Consider the following 16,949-nt stretch of genomic DNA (forward strand, 5'->3'; position numbering starts at 1 on the left):
GAACGGGCGTCCCCATTCAAATCAATGATGGCGGTCATTGCGATGAGCAAAGCTGGAAATGAAAGCAGGACGTGTACCCATCAATATGTGCTGTGATTTGTTGACTCAACTGACATTACAAAAAATACATTACAATACTAGGCAGCCATTGCGGGTGTACACCTGAGTTTACCAGTCATATCGCCAGGGTTAGAGGTTCTGGAGCCCATTCTATTTCTATGGTCTTGGTAATGTGACTCCTTCTAGCATGGTGTGCTGTGGGGACAGTGAGCTCTATAACAAGATGTTTCCTCTGCTTCCTTTAAGGTCATTATTGAGAGATACAAGGGAGAGAAGCAGCTGCCCATCCTGGATAAAACCAAGTTCCTGGTTCCTGACCATGTCAACATGAGTGAACTGATCAAAATCATCAGGTGCTGTTTCATGATGTTACATTATCTTCGACCTTCTCTGTATTTACTTACATCAATTTATCAGGCACTCACTACAGCAAATGTACTTCTACCAATGTGTGGATCTGATGTGCTGAACTCTTTGTCCATGTATCTTTGTCCCACCAGGAGGCGCCTCCAGCTGAACTCCAACCAGGCCTTCTTCCTGCTGGTGAACGGCCACAGCATGGTGTCCGTGTCGGCAGCCATCGCTGAGGTATACGAGCGCGAGAAGGACGACGATGGCTTCCTCTACATGGTGTACGCCTCGCAGGAGACCTTCGGAACCATGGTCCCCCAGTAACAGCCTCCCACCACCACGCCAGCACTCGGACATTGATACTATCTACCACCCTCCCTACCTGATCCTTCGTTCCTAAATACAGACCTATCCCCCTGCCTTCCCTCCAACCCATGCTTGCTTTACAACCTTAGCCAAGACCATAGGAACCAGCCAACCTCTTCTTCCATGCGCTAAAGGGCCCCTTATAGTTATTAAAAGCCCTATCCTGCACCTTCTCATACTCTGCCCCTTACCCATACATTCAGCCATGTGTTTAGGGAAAGGGATTAAATAGTTTGTTTGGGTTTTGTTGTATAGGATGGATTAGTATAACAAGAGATGATTGCCAGTTCAGCTTGAGTTCGCTCGCACAAGTTTCAAACATGTTACATGTTAAATCCCTGCTTGAGTCCATCACGGTTGAGTTCAGATACAGCAAACCCCATCTTTTCTTTTCCACTGGTTGGGTTTGCTAAACTTGAATGAGCTCAGTCTTTTGGATGAAGCTTCAATCACAAAAGCTGCTGAGGAATTTTGTAACAGTTTAGTTGAATCCAGTTTGACTGACATGGGACATTACTGCCACAACATGTGTCATCATGTGGTAAAGTCTCCTGTGATGGGTGACTTAGGCCAATAGTCTTAACCGCTGTGACTAAATTACTGTTTCTATTTCCTTTTTAGTCTTTACTTTGGCAAACTATAGTTTTTAAGGCTTACATGTTAATGTGTGTTCAGTTTAGCATTCACCTCCCCCTGTCTTTATAATGGTTATGGGTTCAGCGATAAGTACAATTTTCTCCTTAATGAAAACGAAGGTCCTTTTTCAAATATGTTTTTATTTCCCTGCCTTTGTCGTAAATGTCTCCACATAGAAGAGATGTGAGGGACTCTTGTTTAAAAAAAAACTTCTTTTTTTAAAATGCTATGCTACCGAAAACCTGCTTTGATGATTGTAATAAGAGATTTGCCTCTGTGTGTACAGATATTGGACAAATGAAAGGAATAATAAACTGACCTTCATCACTATGATAGGACATGATGATGGAATTGCACGTGTGTTGAAAGGGTCACTGATGTGGGGTTGGTGGCCAGTTAGGACTGGGTGGGCATCATGGGCTGGGTCTGTCCATCTCTCCCCCACCTAGACCTGCCCTAGGGCTCCGGACAGAGCTCATCTCTGGGTGGCATCACACTTTTAGAATATTCAATTTGTTTAATAGAGGGTTATTTACACCTTTATAATGTGTGCTGACTTGTGTCCCCTTCCCTTTTGCTGTCCTCTTCCCTCTCGCTGTCCTCAACTGTTTAAAATGTTAGATGCCTTTTTATGTCAGCATTTTTGGCAGTTCCATCTTTATTTTGTTTTCATTCAATGTGATTTTGCTTCGTTGTACAAATGTCCATATGCTATACTTGTGCATAATGAATAAGAATGATTCTATGATCAGTTTGATTGAGGGTTTAATAACAGAGGAATGGTACAGTTATCAACCCAATGTTCCTCTGCATTCTCCTGTGTTTGCCACTCATTCTTCATATTTACAGCAGTATTACAACCTTTTCTTGTATTTATGTTGGTATTTTATGAATTAAAAAAAATGTAAACGATATAAGTCTCTGTGGTGTGTTTCCCATCTAGAACGCCTATGCTGGTATTAGACAATGTGTTGCCAATGAAATCAGAAAACAAAATGCTTTTTACAATGTTTTTCATGCAGTATATAAAACAAGTAAATCTTAAAACACACTACACCATACGATACAAAAATCTGACATGAAAAAAATAAAACAGGATCTGACCTTCAAGTTCAAATCTGCTTCACAATAATACCAAATGTTTTAAAACACCTTTTAAATCAAACATGCATAGCTATTGACTAAGAAAATTGCTACATTACAGTCAAATAATACCAGCTAATTAGATGTCATTCTATGTTTGACAAGAATCTCATTGGAACCAAGTAAGCTGAAACTGTTCCAGAAGCAAAAATGCAGTATCATTTTATTATGGCCATACATTTTCTTTAGTAAATGATTGTACCATGCAGGGTTGCTAAGGCATCTAGGATGCACAGCTTTGTGCACAAATGTGATTTCCCATGGTCAATAATTTCACTATTTCATTTTAATGATATAAAGACATGATTATAAATCTAATTGGTTTACACAAAATGTTTGCAGCATGAACCTGGGTGTATTAACTAAGCACAATGTTACAAAACAGTGTAAAAACAAATGAACCACCAGAGAATCGTGTTTGCTCTGCAGCCATAATGTGCCTACTGTAAACTCTCTTACTCCCATGAGACCTAGACCATAAACAGCATGGATGTGGTCAAAACATTTTTGACAACAGTCCCTGACATGCAATACTGTACACATAGTCAAGATACAATCCTGGATTGTCCTACAATTCCTTGATCTTCAGTGACCACTTCCTGATCCTTACCTACAAATATCACATCCACCAGAATGGAACTCCAAGTTGATCCTGATTTTGTCGAAGTCTTGACTATCTATTGGAAGCAATAGGTGCAAGTGTTTATTGGTACATATGATCATCATCAAAGAAATGTCCCTTATGACTGAATTGTGTCCTCCATACCTGGCTAGGGACACTCCAGTGCAACACAACAAACCTATAATAACTTGTCCATCCTTGAGGACCACTGTCCTCATGTCACACTCACATCCAATGGCCTGGGACCAGCCAGTCTCATAAAAGTGCTTCACATGCCACACCATGGTGGCAACTTAAGGAGACATTCACTGACACATTCAATATCTAATCTTTCTCAAAAATGATCCTCTTACATTTCACCACCACCCATTTTGGGTGGTGATTATAACAATTAGACTGCTCCAACTTCTAAACTTCTAAATGATTAAACAAGTTTGTAATAATTTCCAGGCAGTTCGGCACAAAACAAAATCAATGGCACATCTTAGTAATGCTGGCACCATCTGTTTCTTTTCATCATTAATACCTGCACTGTACAGGGCTAAGTACCCACAGTGAATGATTTGTTGAATAAAGCACTTGTTTGTTTCACTTCCTCTTCCCCTGTGCTGTCTGGCAACACAAAGGAAAATTACAGAAGTACCTTGTTTCCTCAGAGACATGCTTTGTTCCAGAGGAGGAGGATTTGGCAGACAGTCAGTCAATGTGCATTATTTGGCAGTCATCTTATGTCTTTACATTCACACTTCATCATCCTCTCAGATATACATCCAACTTTCTTCTCCAGAGCAATTTAAAAGGCCATCTTGTCTTAGTACATGACTTGTTTTGAAAGGGTTGGGTCTGGCTACAGAACTGAGTGACACAGGTGTGACCTGAGTAGCGTGAGGAGTTATGTCATATTTTTATTTTTTCCTTTGACCAAAATCATCTGTTATAGATGGACTGGAACTAATACAAATCTGTTGTTCTGCCCCTGAACATGGCAGTTAACCCACTATTCCTAGGCCGTCATTGAAAACAAGAATTGGTTCTTAACTGACTTGCCTAGTTAAATAAAGGTAAAAAAATATATATTTAAAAAAATCAAAAATAGCACCCTCCAAATTGACTCTATAATTTCACTTTCTTCATGGTCTCAAGCAAGAATCTAAGTTGTGTTGAATGGCCACCATTCACCAGCCTACCATCAAAACTGTGACTGGTGTTCAAAGAGTCACGTCAATGAAAGGAGCTCCTCCAATCTGAGGAACATAAGGTGCTGATGTGCGCAGGTGTGAGATCACAGGAGTTTTTCTTAGTCCCCTGAGTCCTGGCTGTCTGATTTAGGAGCATACTTCAGCCGAAATGTGCCTGAAAAACAAAATACCAATTACGGTCAATATGTCAAGTTCCCTAAGAGGTTTCTGTAGATATAAAAAATATAAAGTACCAGTAAAACGTTCGGACACACCTACTCATTCAAGGGTTTTTCTTTATTTTTACTATTTTCTACATTGTAGAATAATAGTGAAGACATCAAAACGATTAAATAACACATATGGAATCATGTAGTAACCAAAAAAGTGTTAAACATATATAAAAATATATTTTATATTTGAGATTCTTCAAAGTACCACCCTTTGCCTTGATGACAGCTCTGGCATTCTCTCAACCAGCTTTATGAGATAGACACCTAGAATTAATTTAAATTAACAGGTGTGCCTTGTTAAAAGTTAATTTGTGGAATTTCTTTCCTTCTTAATGCGTTTGACACAATTAGTTGTGTTGTGACAAGGTAGGGGTGGTATACAGAAGACAGCCCTGTTTGGTAAAAGACCAAGTCCATATTACGGCAAGAACAGCTCAAATAAGCAAAGAGAAGCGACAGTCCATCATTACTTTAAGAAATGAAGGTCAGTCAATCCGGAAATTTCAAGAACTTTGAAAGTTTCTTCAAGTGCAGTCGCAAAAACCATCAAACGCTATGATGAAACTGGCTCTCATGAGGACAGCCACAGGAAAGGAAGACCGAGAATTACCTCTGCTGCAGAGGATACGTTCATTAGAGTTCCCAGCCTCAGATTGCAGTCCAAATAAATGTTTCACAGAGTTCAAGTAACAGACACATCTCAACATCAACTGTTCAGAGGAGACTGTGTGAATCAAGTTATTCATGGTCAAATTGCTGCAAAGAAACCACTACTAAATGACAGCAATAAGAAGAAGAGACTTGCTTGGGCCAAGAAACACAAGCAATGGACATTAGACCGGTGGAAATATGTTCTTTTGTCCGATGAGTCCAAATTTGAGATTTTTGGTTCTAACCACCTTGTCTTTGTTAGACGCAGAGTAGGTGAACGGATGATCTCTGCATGTGTGGTTCCCACCATGAAGTATGGAGGAGGTGTGATGGTGTGGGGGTGCTTTGCTGGTGACATTGTCTGAGATTGATTTAGAATTCAAGGCACACTTAACCAGCATGGCTACCACAGTTTTCTTCAGCAATACGCCATCCCATCTGGTGACCCAAAACACACCTCAAGGCTGTGTAAGGGCTATTTGATCAAGAAGGAGAGTGATGGAGTGCTGCATCAGATGCATCAGGCCTCCACAATCAACCGACCTAAACCCAATTGAGATGGTTTGGGATGAGTTGGACCGCAGAGCGAAGGAAAAGCAGCTAACAACTGCCCAGCATATGTGGAACTCCATCAAGACTGTCAGAAAAGCATTCCACATGAAGCTGGTTGAGAGAAGGCCAAGAGTGTGCAAAGCTGCCATCAAGGCAAAGGGTTGCTACTTTGAAGAATCTCAAATATATATATATTTTTTTGTCACACTTTCTTGGTTACTACACGATTCCATATGTGTTATTACATAGTTTTGATGTCTTCACTATTATTCTACAATGTAGAAAATAGTAAAAGTTAAGAAAAAGGCTTGAATGAGTAGGTGTGTCCAAGCTTTTGACTGGTACTGTACATATTTTAAATCATAGAATTACAATATTTCTTGCAGTAGCTGTACGGTTTCTACTTTATACCTTGCTGAGCAGCGTCCATGGGTGGCTGCTTGCATTCCTGTGCCCGATGGCCGATAACCCCACAGTTGTAGCAGGACAGGCTCTCTGGCTTCTTGTGCCCTCCGTTCCCCACCACTCCATGAGGCTGGTACATGTTGGCCCCGGCCCCCAGAAATCCCTGCATGGGGGGCAGGACCAGCCCCTGCTGCCCCTGTGTATCATGGCTGTGAGACATGCTGCTGTTGTAGAGGGGCGGTGCCACCAGGGGGTAGGGGAAGGCAGTACTGCTGCCAGCCAGCAGGGGACTGAGGTGAAGCAGGGGACCCAGGGTGAACACTGACGTCCCTGAGAAGGGGTGCTGGAAGTACCCTGCGTAGCTGGCCGGGAGGGCCCCGTAGGAACCACAGTTCCCCCTGCAACCACAGGAGCTGCACACGCACACAGATGGGCTTGGGGTGGAGCCAGAGGCGATGGTGTAGCCACTGTTCTCTGTGGAAGTGGGACTGGAGCTTGGCAGGACAGCAGCGCTACTGTTGACACAATAGGTGTTGCCTGGCACCGCTGCTATGGGAACGCTGCTCGTGGTTCCCATGGAAATGCCACTCACAGATGGGAAGGCTGACTTAAAGGAGGGAGATAATGAGGAAGAGGTGGCGGAGGAAGACGGGTAAGGGTAGTGTCCAGCACGGGGTAAGGAGGGGGACACCTGTAGGTGTAGAGGGGGGTGTGAGACGTGGTGCAGGGTGTTAGAGGTGGTGGTGAGGGCGGTGCTGGTCTCCACCATCAGGCCTGGAAGGGAGCGCAGCATGGTGACCCCAGAGGGCCCCCGGGGCCCAGCAGAATCCTGGTGGAGGGGAGGGAACCCCACACTGTCCACACTCAGGCCAGGGAACAGGCTCTCAAGCCGCACCCCAACAGCTACGCCTGAACCCAGGGGTTTGGCCCGCTCATTAGGGCAAAGGGGAGGGGGCCGGGACTTACGGGGGGAGCCCAGCATGCGTCTTGGTGACAGTAGGGGCAAGGAGGGTGGAGGAAGGCCAATGTGGGAGGGGCAGGGAGTAGGATCATTCTGCACGGGAAGAACCTGAGCAGTGGGCCGACTAGGACCTGTTGTAACGGTGGGGTTCAGGGGAACACATGTCCTGTCCTTCTCTCCGAAGTCTAGTCCTGACCCCATACCTGGATCGGAGACAGAACAAACTGTTATCAGAGATAACTGTTATTAATTATATACCCTGCTTTTAAATTAGCATGACTGCTGAAAGAGGGATGGGGACTCACGTCTGTGCGGCTCCTTGGCCCTGTCGAAGGCCCCTTCCCGAGACAGAGACAGAGGGGTAATGGGGCTGGAGGAAGAGCTGGAATAACCCGAGGAGGAGCTGCTGTCCCGGGGGAGAGGGTGCATGCCTGTCTCTACCTCCACACGTAGCTCTGAACACAGAAACACATGTAGGCTAAATGAAGCTGCTGTGTAGAGCAGGGATCATCAACCAGATTCACATGTGGGCTGATTTCTTCTTGAGCGGATGGTCAGGGGACAGGAACATAATTACAAATAAATTGTAGACTGCAAATTGACCACGAGCAGATATAATATTTGACTAAAGCATAATAATTTCAAACCATGCTTATATTTCTATACGATCACATACAGTGCATACGGAAAGTATTCAGACCCCTTGACTTTTTCCACATTTTGTTATGTTACAGCCATCTTCTAAAATTGATAAAATAACATTTTTTCCCCCCCTCATCAATCTACACACAATGATGAAGAGAAAACAGGTTTGTAGGCATTTTTACAATTTAGGTAGAATAAATTGTCCGTAGAGCTCCGATCTGGGGAAGGGTAACAAAACATTTCTGCAGCATTGAAGGTCCCCAAGAACACAGTGGCCTCCATCATTCTTAAATGGAACAAGTTTGAGACCATCAAGACTCTTCCCAGAGCTGACTGCCTGCCCGAACTGAGTAATCGGGGGAGAAGAGCCTTGGTCAGGGAGGTGACCAAGAACCCAATGGTCGCTCTGACAGAGCTCCAGAGTTCCTCTGTAGAGATGGGAGAACTTTCCAGAAGGACAACCATCTCCGCAGCACTCCACCAATCAGGCCTTTATGGTAGAGTGGCCGGACAGAAGCCACTCCTCAGTAAAAGGCACCTGACAGCCCGCTTGGATATTTTTTCTCATGGTCTGAGAGTCCTTTAGGTGCCAAAAGGCACCTAAAGGACTCTCAGACCATGAGAAAAAATATGATTTGGTCTGATGAAACCAACATTTTGGCCTGAATGCCAAGCGTCATGTCTTGAGGAAACCTGGCACCATCCCTACGGTGAAGCATGGTGGTGGCAGCATCATGCTGTGGGGATGTTTTTCAGTGGTAGGGACTGTGAATGTCCTTTAGTGGTCCAGCCAGAGCCAGGACTTGAACCCGATTAAACATCTCTGGAGAGACCTGAAAATAGCTGTGCAGTGACGCTCCCCATCCAACCTGACAGAGCTTGAGAGGATCTGCAGAGAAGCATGGGATAAACTCCCCAAATACAGGTATGCCAAGCTTGTAGCGTCATACCCAAGAAGACTCGAGGCTGTAATCGTTGCCAAAGGTGCTTCAACAAAGCACTGAGTAAAGGGTTTGAATAATTGTCTGAATACTTATTTAAATGTGATATTTCAGTTTTTTAAAAGCTGTTTTTGCTTTGTCATTATGGGGCATTGTGTGTGGATTGGCGAGGGAAGGTAACAAAATATGGAAAAAGTCAAGGGGTCTGAATACTTTCCGAATGCACAGTATATATCGCTATTATGCGTGGGAATACTTTGGAAAAGATTTCCCAACTTAAAATCACTTGGAGCTGTCCAACAATAAAAAAACAAATATGACATTTCTCTTCTTTTTTTTGTGGGGAGGCAAATAAAATCAGTTGGGGAACCCTGGCGTACAGGTTACCTGCAGTATCACGTTCTATAGATAATGTTGAGAAGGTGTACTTTGGACGATTACCTTTGTAATGAACCTTTATTTAAGTCTTTGTGTACAGTTTACATGTTCATGGAGCACAGTACAGAACAGATGCCTTTGAATGACCTGTATCAAGTGTCTAGTTTACTTGTATTGAAAGTGTACAATGCCAGAGGAGTTACATACAAACCATATCAGCCACGTTGCAAAATACATTTACACATTAATGCTATTCAATCATTTCACCCACACCGCCCACACCGCTCACACCGCTCACACCGCCCACACCGCTCACACCGCCCACACCGCTCACACCGCCCACACCGCTCACACCGCTCACACCGCGCCACACCGCCGCCCACACCGCCCACACCGCCCACACCGCCACACCGCCCACACCGCCCACACCGCCACACCGCCACACCGCCACACCGCTCACACCGCTCACACCGCCCACCGCCCACACCTCACACCGCTCACACCGCCCACACCGCTCACACCGCCCACACCGCTCACACCGCCCACACCGCTCACACCGCCACACCGCTCACCGCCCACACCGCCACACCGCCCACACCGCCACACCGCCCACACCGCCCCACACCGCCACACCGCCACACCGCCCACACCGCTCACACCGCCCACACCGCTCACACCGCCCACACCGCTCACACCGCCCACACCGCTCACCGCCCACACCGCCCACACCGCTCACACCGCTCACACCGCTCACACCGCTCACACCGCTCACACGCCCACACCGCTCACACTGCCACACCGCTCACACTGCCCACACCGCCACACCTGCCCACACCGCTCACACTGCTCACACCGCCCACACCGTATGACTCCGGGTCAAAATTCTACAATGAACCAGCTAAAAAGAGGACCACATCCATGTCAAGTAAAATAACCCAATGTTAATCTCCCAGGACAAATATCCATGAATGTTTCATACGCGCATTGACCTGCCCCAAAATGAATATAATTGATTCAAAGCTGATTTTGGCATTTTAACCTAACCTTCGTGTCATGATCGCATCTGGTGGGGACAGACAAAATCAACATGTGCACGATGCTGGTGTAGTCAGCATGTTAGAAGAGTTACCTGTGTTGTTGCTGGAGTGGACTTGTGCCACTGGACCAATGTGGCTGGATGGAGTAACCCTGGCGATGCCACTACAGGACACAGGGAACTGGGACATCATATACCTCTTCTCCCTACTGACAACACAAACACACACAGTCAGTCATCACACAGACACAAAACAGCATAACTGAGGGGAATATCATCACAGCCAATCAAAATAATTATAAAGTACACAAGCAGGCGCCAGACACCTACTATATAAGGTGAAGAAATAAGCTGGAGAGATCTTCGAGATGGTCTTTCACTAGCACTCCTGAAACCCTAGAGAGTTCTCTAGTCTAGTCAACATTGCACAAGCACACCAGGGTCTGACATGCAGTAATATGTGTCAACCCCAGTCTTCACGTCACACTAATGGAACTATAAAGTACATAAAGTGCATTCGGAAAGAATTCAGACCCCTTCCCTTTTTCCACATTTTGGTACTTACAGCCTTATTCTAAAATGGATTAAATAATAAATATTCCTCATAAATCTACACACAATACCCCATAATGACAAAGTGAAAACAGTTTTGTAGAAAGTTCTGCACATTGATATAAAAAAAACAGAAATACCTTATTTACATAAGTATTCAGACCCTTTGATATGAGACTCGAAATTGAGCTCAGGTGCATCCTGTTTCCATTGATCATCCTTGAGATTTTTCTACAATTTGATTGGAATCCACCTGTCATAAATTCAATTGACTAGACATGACTTGGAAAGGCACACACCTGTCTATATAGGGTCCCACAGTTAACAGTGTATGTCAAAGCAAAAACCAAGCCATGAGGTGGAAGGAATTGTACTTAGACAGGATTGTGTCGAGGCACAGATCTGGGGAAAGGTATCGAAAAAGTTCTGTGGCATTAAAGGTCCCCAAGAACACAGTGGCCTCCATCATTCTTAAATGAAACAAGTTTGGAACCACAAAGACTTTTCCCAGAGCTGGCCACCCGGCCAAACTGAGAAATCAGGGGAGAAGGGCCTTGGTCAGGGAGGTGACCAAGAACCTGATGGTCACTCTGACAGAGCTCCAGAGTTCCTCTGTAGAGATGGGAGAACTTTCCAGAAGGACAACCATCTCCGCAGCACTCCACCAATCAGGCCATTATGGTAGAGTGGCCAGACGGAAGCCACTCCTCAGTAAAAGGCACATGACAGCACGCTTGGAGTTTGCCAAAAGGTTCTTTGATCTGATAGAACCAAGATTTAACTCTTTGGCTTGAATGCCAGGTGTCACGTCTGGCAGAAACCTGGCACCATCCTTATGGTGAAGCATGGTTGTGGAAGCATCATACTGTGGGGATGTTGTTCAGCGGCAGGGACTATGAGACTAGTCAGGATCAAGGGAAAGATGAACTGAGGAAAGTACAGAGAGATCCTTGATGAAAACCTGCTCCAGAACACTCAGGACCTCAGACTGGGGCGAAGGGTCACCTTCCAACTAAGCACACAGTCAAGACAACGCAGGAGTGGTTTCGGGACAAGTCTCTGAGTGTTCTTGAGTGGCCCAGCCAGAGTCCAGACTTGAACCCGATCGAACATCTGTGGAGAGACCTGAAAATAGCTGTGCAGCGTCGCTCCCCATCCAACCGGACAGAGGATCTGCAGAGAAAAATGGGAAAAACTCCCTAAATACAGGTGTGCTAAGCTTGGAGCGTCATACCCAAGAAGACTCGAGGCTGTAATCTTTGTCATAGGTGCTTCAACAAAGTACTGAGTAAAGGGTCTGAATACTTATGTAAATGTGATCTTTTTTTTTTTTTTTTTTTGTAATACATTTGCAAAAAATTCCAGCAACCTGTTTTTGCTATGTCATTACGGGGTATTGTGTGTAGATTGATGAATGTAAAAAACGATTTAATCTATTTTAGAATAAGGCCGTAACGTAACAAAATGTGGAAAAAGGCAAGGGGTCTGAAACCTTCCCGAATGCACTGTATACCATATCAACCTTGGGACATATTTCATATTTGGTTATATACATGGTATGATCAGGGAGAGAGATGGAGATATATGTGTGATAAATAGTTATCTGAGATTCATTTCTGCTGTCCCTGGTGCAATAGAGAATTTATATAGAAAAGCACTTTTGTTGTTTTTGGAGGAAGACATGACACATGAGTGTTTTTTGGACAACCATATAGGCCTACAGAGGGAAAATAGTGTTCATTTAGCTGCAGCACCAGGTGAAGAAAAATCAGATTTGACAGTAGAAATAGTGATCCTGAATAAGCTCCCATTTAGCTCTCTGTCAGACACACCTATGGAAAAGCACCTGAGGAACTTTCCGCTTCATGTAATCAACGGACATGGTCGTACCTGGCTAAACCTGGCTAGTGGAAACGTGTTGATATTAGCAGTGGAAACAGGCTTAGTGATAATGTTTTCTCTCAGTACCACTCCTATGCTACAAAAGGTGACTGTTTAACAGTGGTAGTTTACCCTTCAGGTGAACTTATCTGGGCTAACCAATCTGCCCCACTGGCATGCTAGTTAACCATTGATAACCAAATGGCCATTATTCCTCTATATTCCCTCACACAAAAACATAATTGATCAATCTCCTTTGTTAATGTTTAATAAAATATACCATCAACAGATTAACATTTTACACATGCTACAGAAATGATAAAGTATGACTATTTAAATAAATACAAATATTAAACATTAGTTGTAAATAGACATAGTAGGTAATGTTGGCCTAATTCTGTATATTTTGCACCGTTGTATAACAATGACCTGATTTGATCTATATATCTATCTACACTCTTAGAAAATAAGGTTCCAGGTTTAACAATTTTTGGTTCCAGGTAGAACTATTTTGGGTTCCATGTAGAACCCTCTTTGTAAAGAGATCTACCTGGAACCAAAAAGGGTCCTTCAAAGAGTTCTCCTATTGGGACAACCAAATAACCCTTTTAGGTTCTAGAGAGCACCTTTTTGTGTATCTATCTATGTCATTACCCTCTGAACTACCTGTTTCTAAATAGAAGTATGTTGGGATTGTCACTGTTTTTATTGAGATGGGGGACAGAGAGCTTGATGTGGGGGTTCAGAGTTCAAGGTTCAGACTCACTTCTGCAGTTCCAGCTGCGTCTTCAGCTTTTTCTTGGCTCCCTGGGTGAGGTCATACCTGTTCAGATCCTCCTCTGTGAGTCCAAGGAACTGAGGGAAAGGAGAGCAGGTTGAAGAGAGGGAGAATGAGTCTGATAGAGAAAAACAGCAGCTGTTGTTTGATCTACTCTAATGTCTTACTGTTGGGGCTTTCTAATATTAGACGTAGCCTTTGACATGTAGCCTTACTATGAAATTGTATCATTGATATTGCACTTGTCCCACCTACTTGCTTCTAAATATCCTTTGCTGTTTTGATGTTGTTGTTTGTTAATATGTGATTTAATCTGTATTGTGATTGCTGCAAAATGAATTGCCTCTTTGAGAAGCCAAAACAAACACACTTTTCCTTATGCCCTAATGTCTACAGCTCCATAGGTGTCTTAAATGCCACTCATCCGCTGTAACCTAAACTCCCCCCTTCCCCAGATCCCACCCACCTCCTCCATGGTCAGCTGTTTGAAGACTGGGTAGTACTTATGCAGGCGGAGTTTCCTCAGCCAGTCCAGGATGCCATTCTGTTCTGGGCTACTCATCTGTGGAGGGCCAGGGTTCTGGAGGTGCCCGGGAGAGGGCGCGTTGTCCCCCCCTGATACCCCCATCCTGCCGGGGGGAAGGGTGGGCACTGTGCCCTGGGGGAGCAGCTGGTTTGGAGAGCAAGGCGGAATGGAGTTGTGAATGCTCATAACTGGCTGGATACTGGCCACACCACACACAGCCCTGAGACAAATTCGGGAGAAAGGGTGGAGTGATGAAAGACGAGTGGAAACATGGAGGGAAAATAAGGAAAAGTTCATGACAGAAAATGGACAGTGAAGAGACAAATATTGCAAAGGATGGAAAGATTGTAATTCCAATATTCAGATCATTATACATCATCATTTGCAGATTTGGATAGGCAGCAACAGTCTATTTGAGACATAGTGAAAGAGTACGTTGCATATTAGAGAGGAGAGACCACCTGTTGGCTCCTCTGTATTGAAGCAGGCACCCAAGATCTGTAGCACAAGAAAGAAGCATAGATCCACAGTCATTCACATATTGAACAACTTCTAAATTAGCATACTATAAATAGCTAGATACTGTTTACAAAATGTATGTAATAAACTCTTGTCTCTTGACTTCTTGACCTCTTTGCAAGTTGCAACAAGCTAAATATCAGTTGAGTGTCGCCAGTTTGTCCAGGTTAATTTGAGAGCAGTGTGACATTGCAGCAGTGTCTGTACAGCCACGGGGGCCGGTGGTACCACATTACAGCAGAGTAAGAGCCATTTTTATTTCACTGCATCCCAAGGGTCTCTTAATATCTGCCAAGGGGGGAATAGCTGGCTGCTCCAGACACACATCCAGGTCTCCCACGTCCCTGCCCGCCTGGGGGACGGAACTATAAATACACTCTAGGATGAGGTCACCAAATCGAATCATATCAAATTTTATTTGTCACATTTGCGGAATACCACAGGTGTAGACTTTACTGGGAAATGCTTACTTACGAGCCCTTTTCCAACGAAAAATAAAATAACACAAGGAATACAAATATTCAAGAATGAAGCTACATGTATATACAGGGAGTAGCAGTCGCCATGCCTACCAACACAAACATGCCAGCCCAAATTCACACACAACACTAAAATAGAAATCCCAACACCCCTCAAACCCATGAAGTGTCCCTACTTTACCCCAATCAGAGAGGGGGACACATACGTCCCATGAACTCTGATTAGGGTTAGGACAGGATTCTTACTTGCAGTGGGGAGAAAGGAGGGGACGGTGGCGGTGGGGGCAGTAGTGCTGAAGAAGAGTCTGGCCCGGTAGTGTTTGAGAATGTGAACTGGAAGCGCTGTTAGGCACCTGCACATGGAGAGGGTTAAAGTGTGAACATATGAGATAACATTAAATTCAATGCTTGGCATGATTCATTCCCTCCTTATCTGTTGTCTTTGACTCAGAGCCAGTAACACCAAGAACTAGGTCAACAACAACATTACAACAGCATGGCATGTTTTCTCATTTACAGTAACTCCTTGGTTGTTACTCCTTATCATACATATACAGTATGAACATATGATATATCACAACACATACAGTATTAACTATGCACCACTGTTATCAAGTGAACATATGATATATCACAACACATACAGTATTAACTATGTATACAGTATTAACTATGTACCACTATTATCAAGTGAACATATGATATATCACAACACATACAGTATTAACTATGTACCACTGTTATCAAGTGAACATATTATATATCACAACACATACAGTATTAACTATGTACCACTGTTATCAAGTGAACATATTATATATCACAACACATACAGTATTAACTATGCACAACTGTTATCAAGTGAACATATTATATATCACAACACATACAGTATTAACTATGTACCACTGTTATGAAGTGAACATATGATATATCACAACACATACAGTATTAACTATGCACCACTGTTATCAAGTGAACATATTTACGTGGGCTACCTTGGTCAGTGACACAATGCTGATGGACCTTACCTGGGGTCCAGCTCAGAGGTCTGATCAAGGCCAGGGGACTGAGGCAGGAACTTCTCTAAACCTTCATCAGAGAAAAGCTGGGAGACCTGGGAGAAACACAAGATAGATAGTGACCTTCACATCAATGATTCAAGACCAGCTCAGTTAATCCCTACCGTTGTGACAATGAGTCATCATAATGCTGCATCAAATGTACATGATCTTAGGGGCATTGGCAAACACAATGTAAGTCACTTCATTTATGTGCCCCTAATTGCACCGAATACTTCTGTTTATCATACAGCTATTGTATGCAGTAATCATGAGCCTATAAACCAGAGTTACACTGTTAGCACTGAGGCGGAGTGCCCTAGTAGGAAGACCATTTTGTGCAGCTCATCAGCTCCAATATAAATAACATGTCCAAGTGTACTTCTGATAAGCTTCCCAGTAAAGCATTAAAAACAATCAAGCAACCCAGAAAAGTGCTAAAAATAGCCCATATTAACATATGCAGCCTGAGAAACAAGGTCCATGAGGTCAATAACTTGCTTGTAACTGATGACATTCATATTCTGACTATCTCTGAAACTCACTTAGATAATACCTTTGATGATACAGTGGTAGCAATACATGGTTATAACATGTACCGAAAAGACAGAAATGCCAACGGAGGCGTTGTTGCGGTCTATATTCAGAACCACATTCCTATAAAGCTTAGAGACGATCTAATGTTAAATAATGTTGAAGTAATATGTCTACAGGTTCATCTGCCTCACCTAAAGTAAATAAGAGACATGTGCGTTCAGTCCCCTCTCTCTGCTTCGGCCACTCTCTTACCTGGGAGAGAAAGTCCAGCACCTCCTGGTGAGTCCTGCTCACAGTGGACACAGAGGAGTCTGACCATTTGACCTACGGGATGAGGAGAGAGAGAGTAGATGGCAACAGGACATGACAACGAACACACAGTACATACGTAACTACAGTGCCTTGCGAAAGTATTCGGCCCCCTTGAACTTTGCGACCTTTTGCCACATTTCAGGCTT

The 16,949-nt window shown here is 43.9% G+C and overlaps 2 protein-coding genes across 4 annotated transcripts in view; one reads left to right on the forward strand and one right to left on the reverse strand.

The window, feature by feature from the left end:
• LOC112252256 (microtubule-associated proteins 1A/1B light chain 3B) overlaps positions 1-2,325 on the forward strand; it is a 28,705-nt gene extending 26,380 nt beyond the window's left edge. For all 3 annotated transcript variants that reach the window (XM_024423339.2, XM_024423340.2, XM_024423338.2), the window contains 2 exons: positions 307-413; positions 561-2,325. In XM_024423339.2, the coding sequence (XP_024279107.1) occupies positions 307-413; positions 561-735 (282 nt within the window). In that variant the 3' untranslated portion in view covers positions 736-2,325. The remainder of the gene's footprint in view (positions 1-306; positions 414-560) is intronic.
• Positions 2,162-16,949, reverse strand: part of LOC112252253 (zinc finger CCHC domain-containing protein 14) — a 41,916-nt gene continuing 27,128 nt past the window's right edge. Inside the window, exons 4-13 of the mRNA XM_024423333.2 lie at positions 16,744-16,815; positions 15,925-16,010; positions 15,140-15,246; positions 14,357-14,393; positions 13,836-14,115; positions 13,358-13,446; positions 10,252-10,367; positions 7,464-7,613; positions 6,204-7,361; positions 2,162-4,531 (exon numbers count right to left, since the gene is read on the reverse strand). Of these exons, the coding sequence (XP_024279101.1) occupies positions 4,476-4,531; positions 6,204-7,361; positions 7,464-7,613; positions 10,252-10,367; positions 13,358-13,446; positions 13,836-14,115; positions 14,357-14,393; positions 15,140-15,246; positions 15,925-16,010; positions 16,744-16,815 (2,151 nt within the window). The 3' untranslated portion in view covers positions 2,162-4,475. The remainder of the gene's footprint in view (positions 4,532-6,203; positions 7,362-7,463; positions 7,614-10,251; positions 10,368-13,357; positions 13,447-13,835; positions 14,116-14,356; positions 14,394-15,139; positions 15,247-15,924; positions 16,011-16,743; positions 16,816-16,949) is intronic.

Source organism: Oncorhynchus tshawytscha, linkage group LG06 (genome assembly GCF_018296145.1).
Source record: "Oncorhynchus tshawytscha isolate Ot180627B linkage group LG06, Otsh_v2.0, whole genome shotgun sequence".
In the NCBI taxonomy this organism is placed as follows: Eukaryota; Metazoa; Chordata; class Actinopteri; order Salmoniformes; family Salmonidae; genus Oncorhynchus; species Oncorhynchus tshawytscha.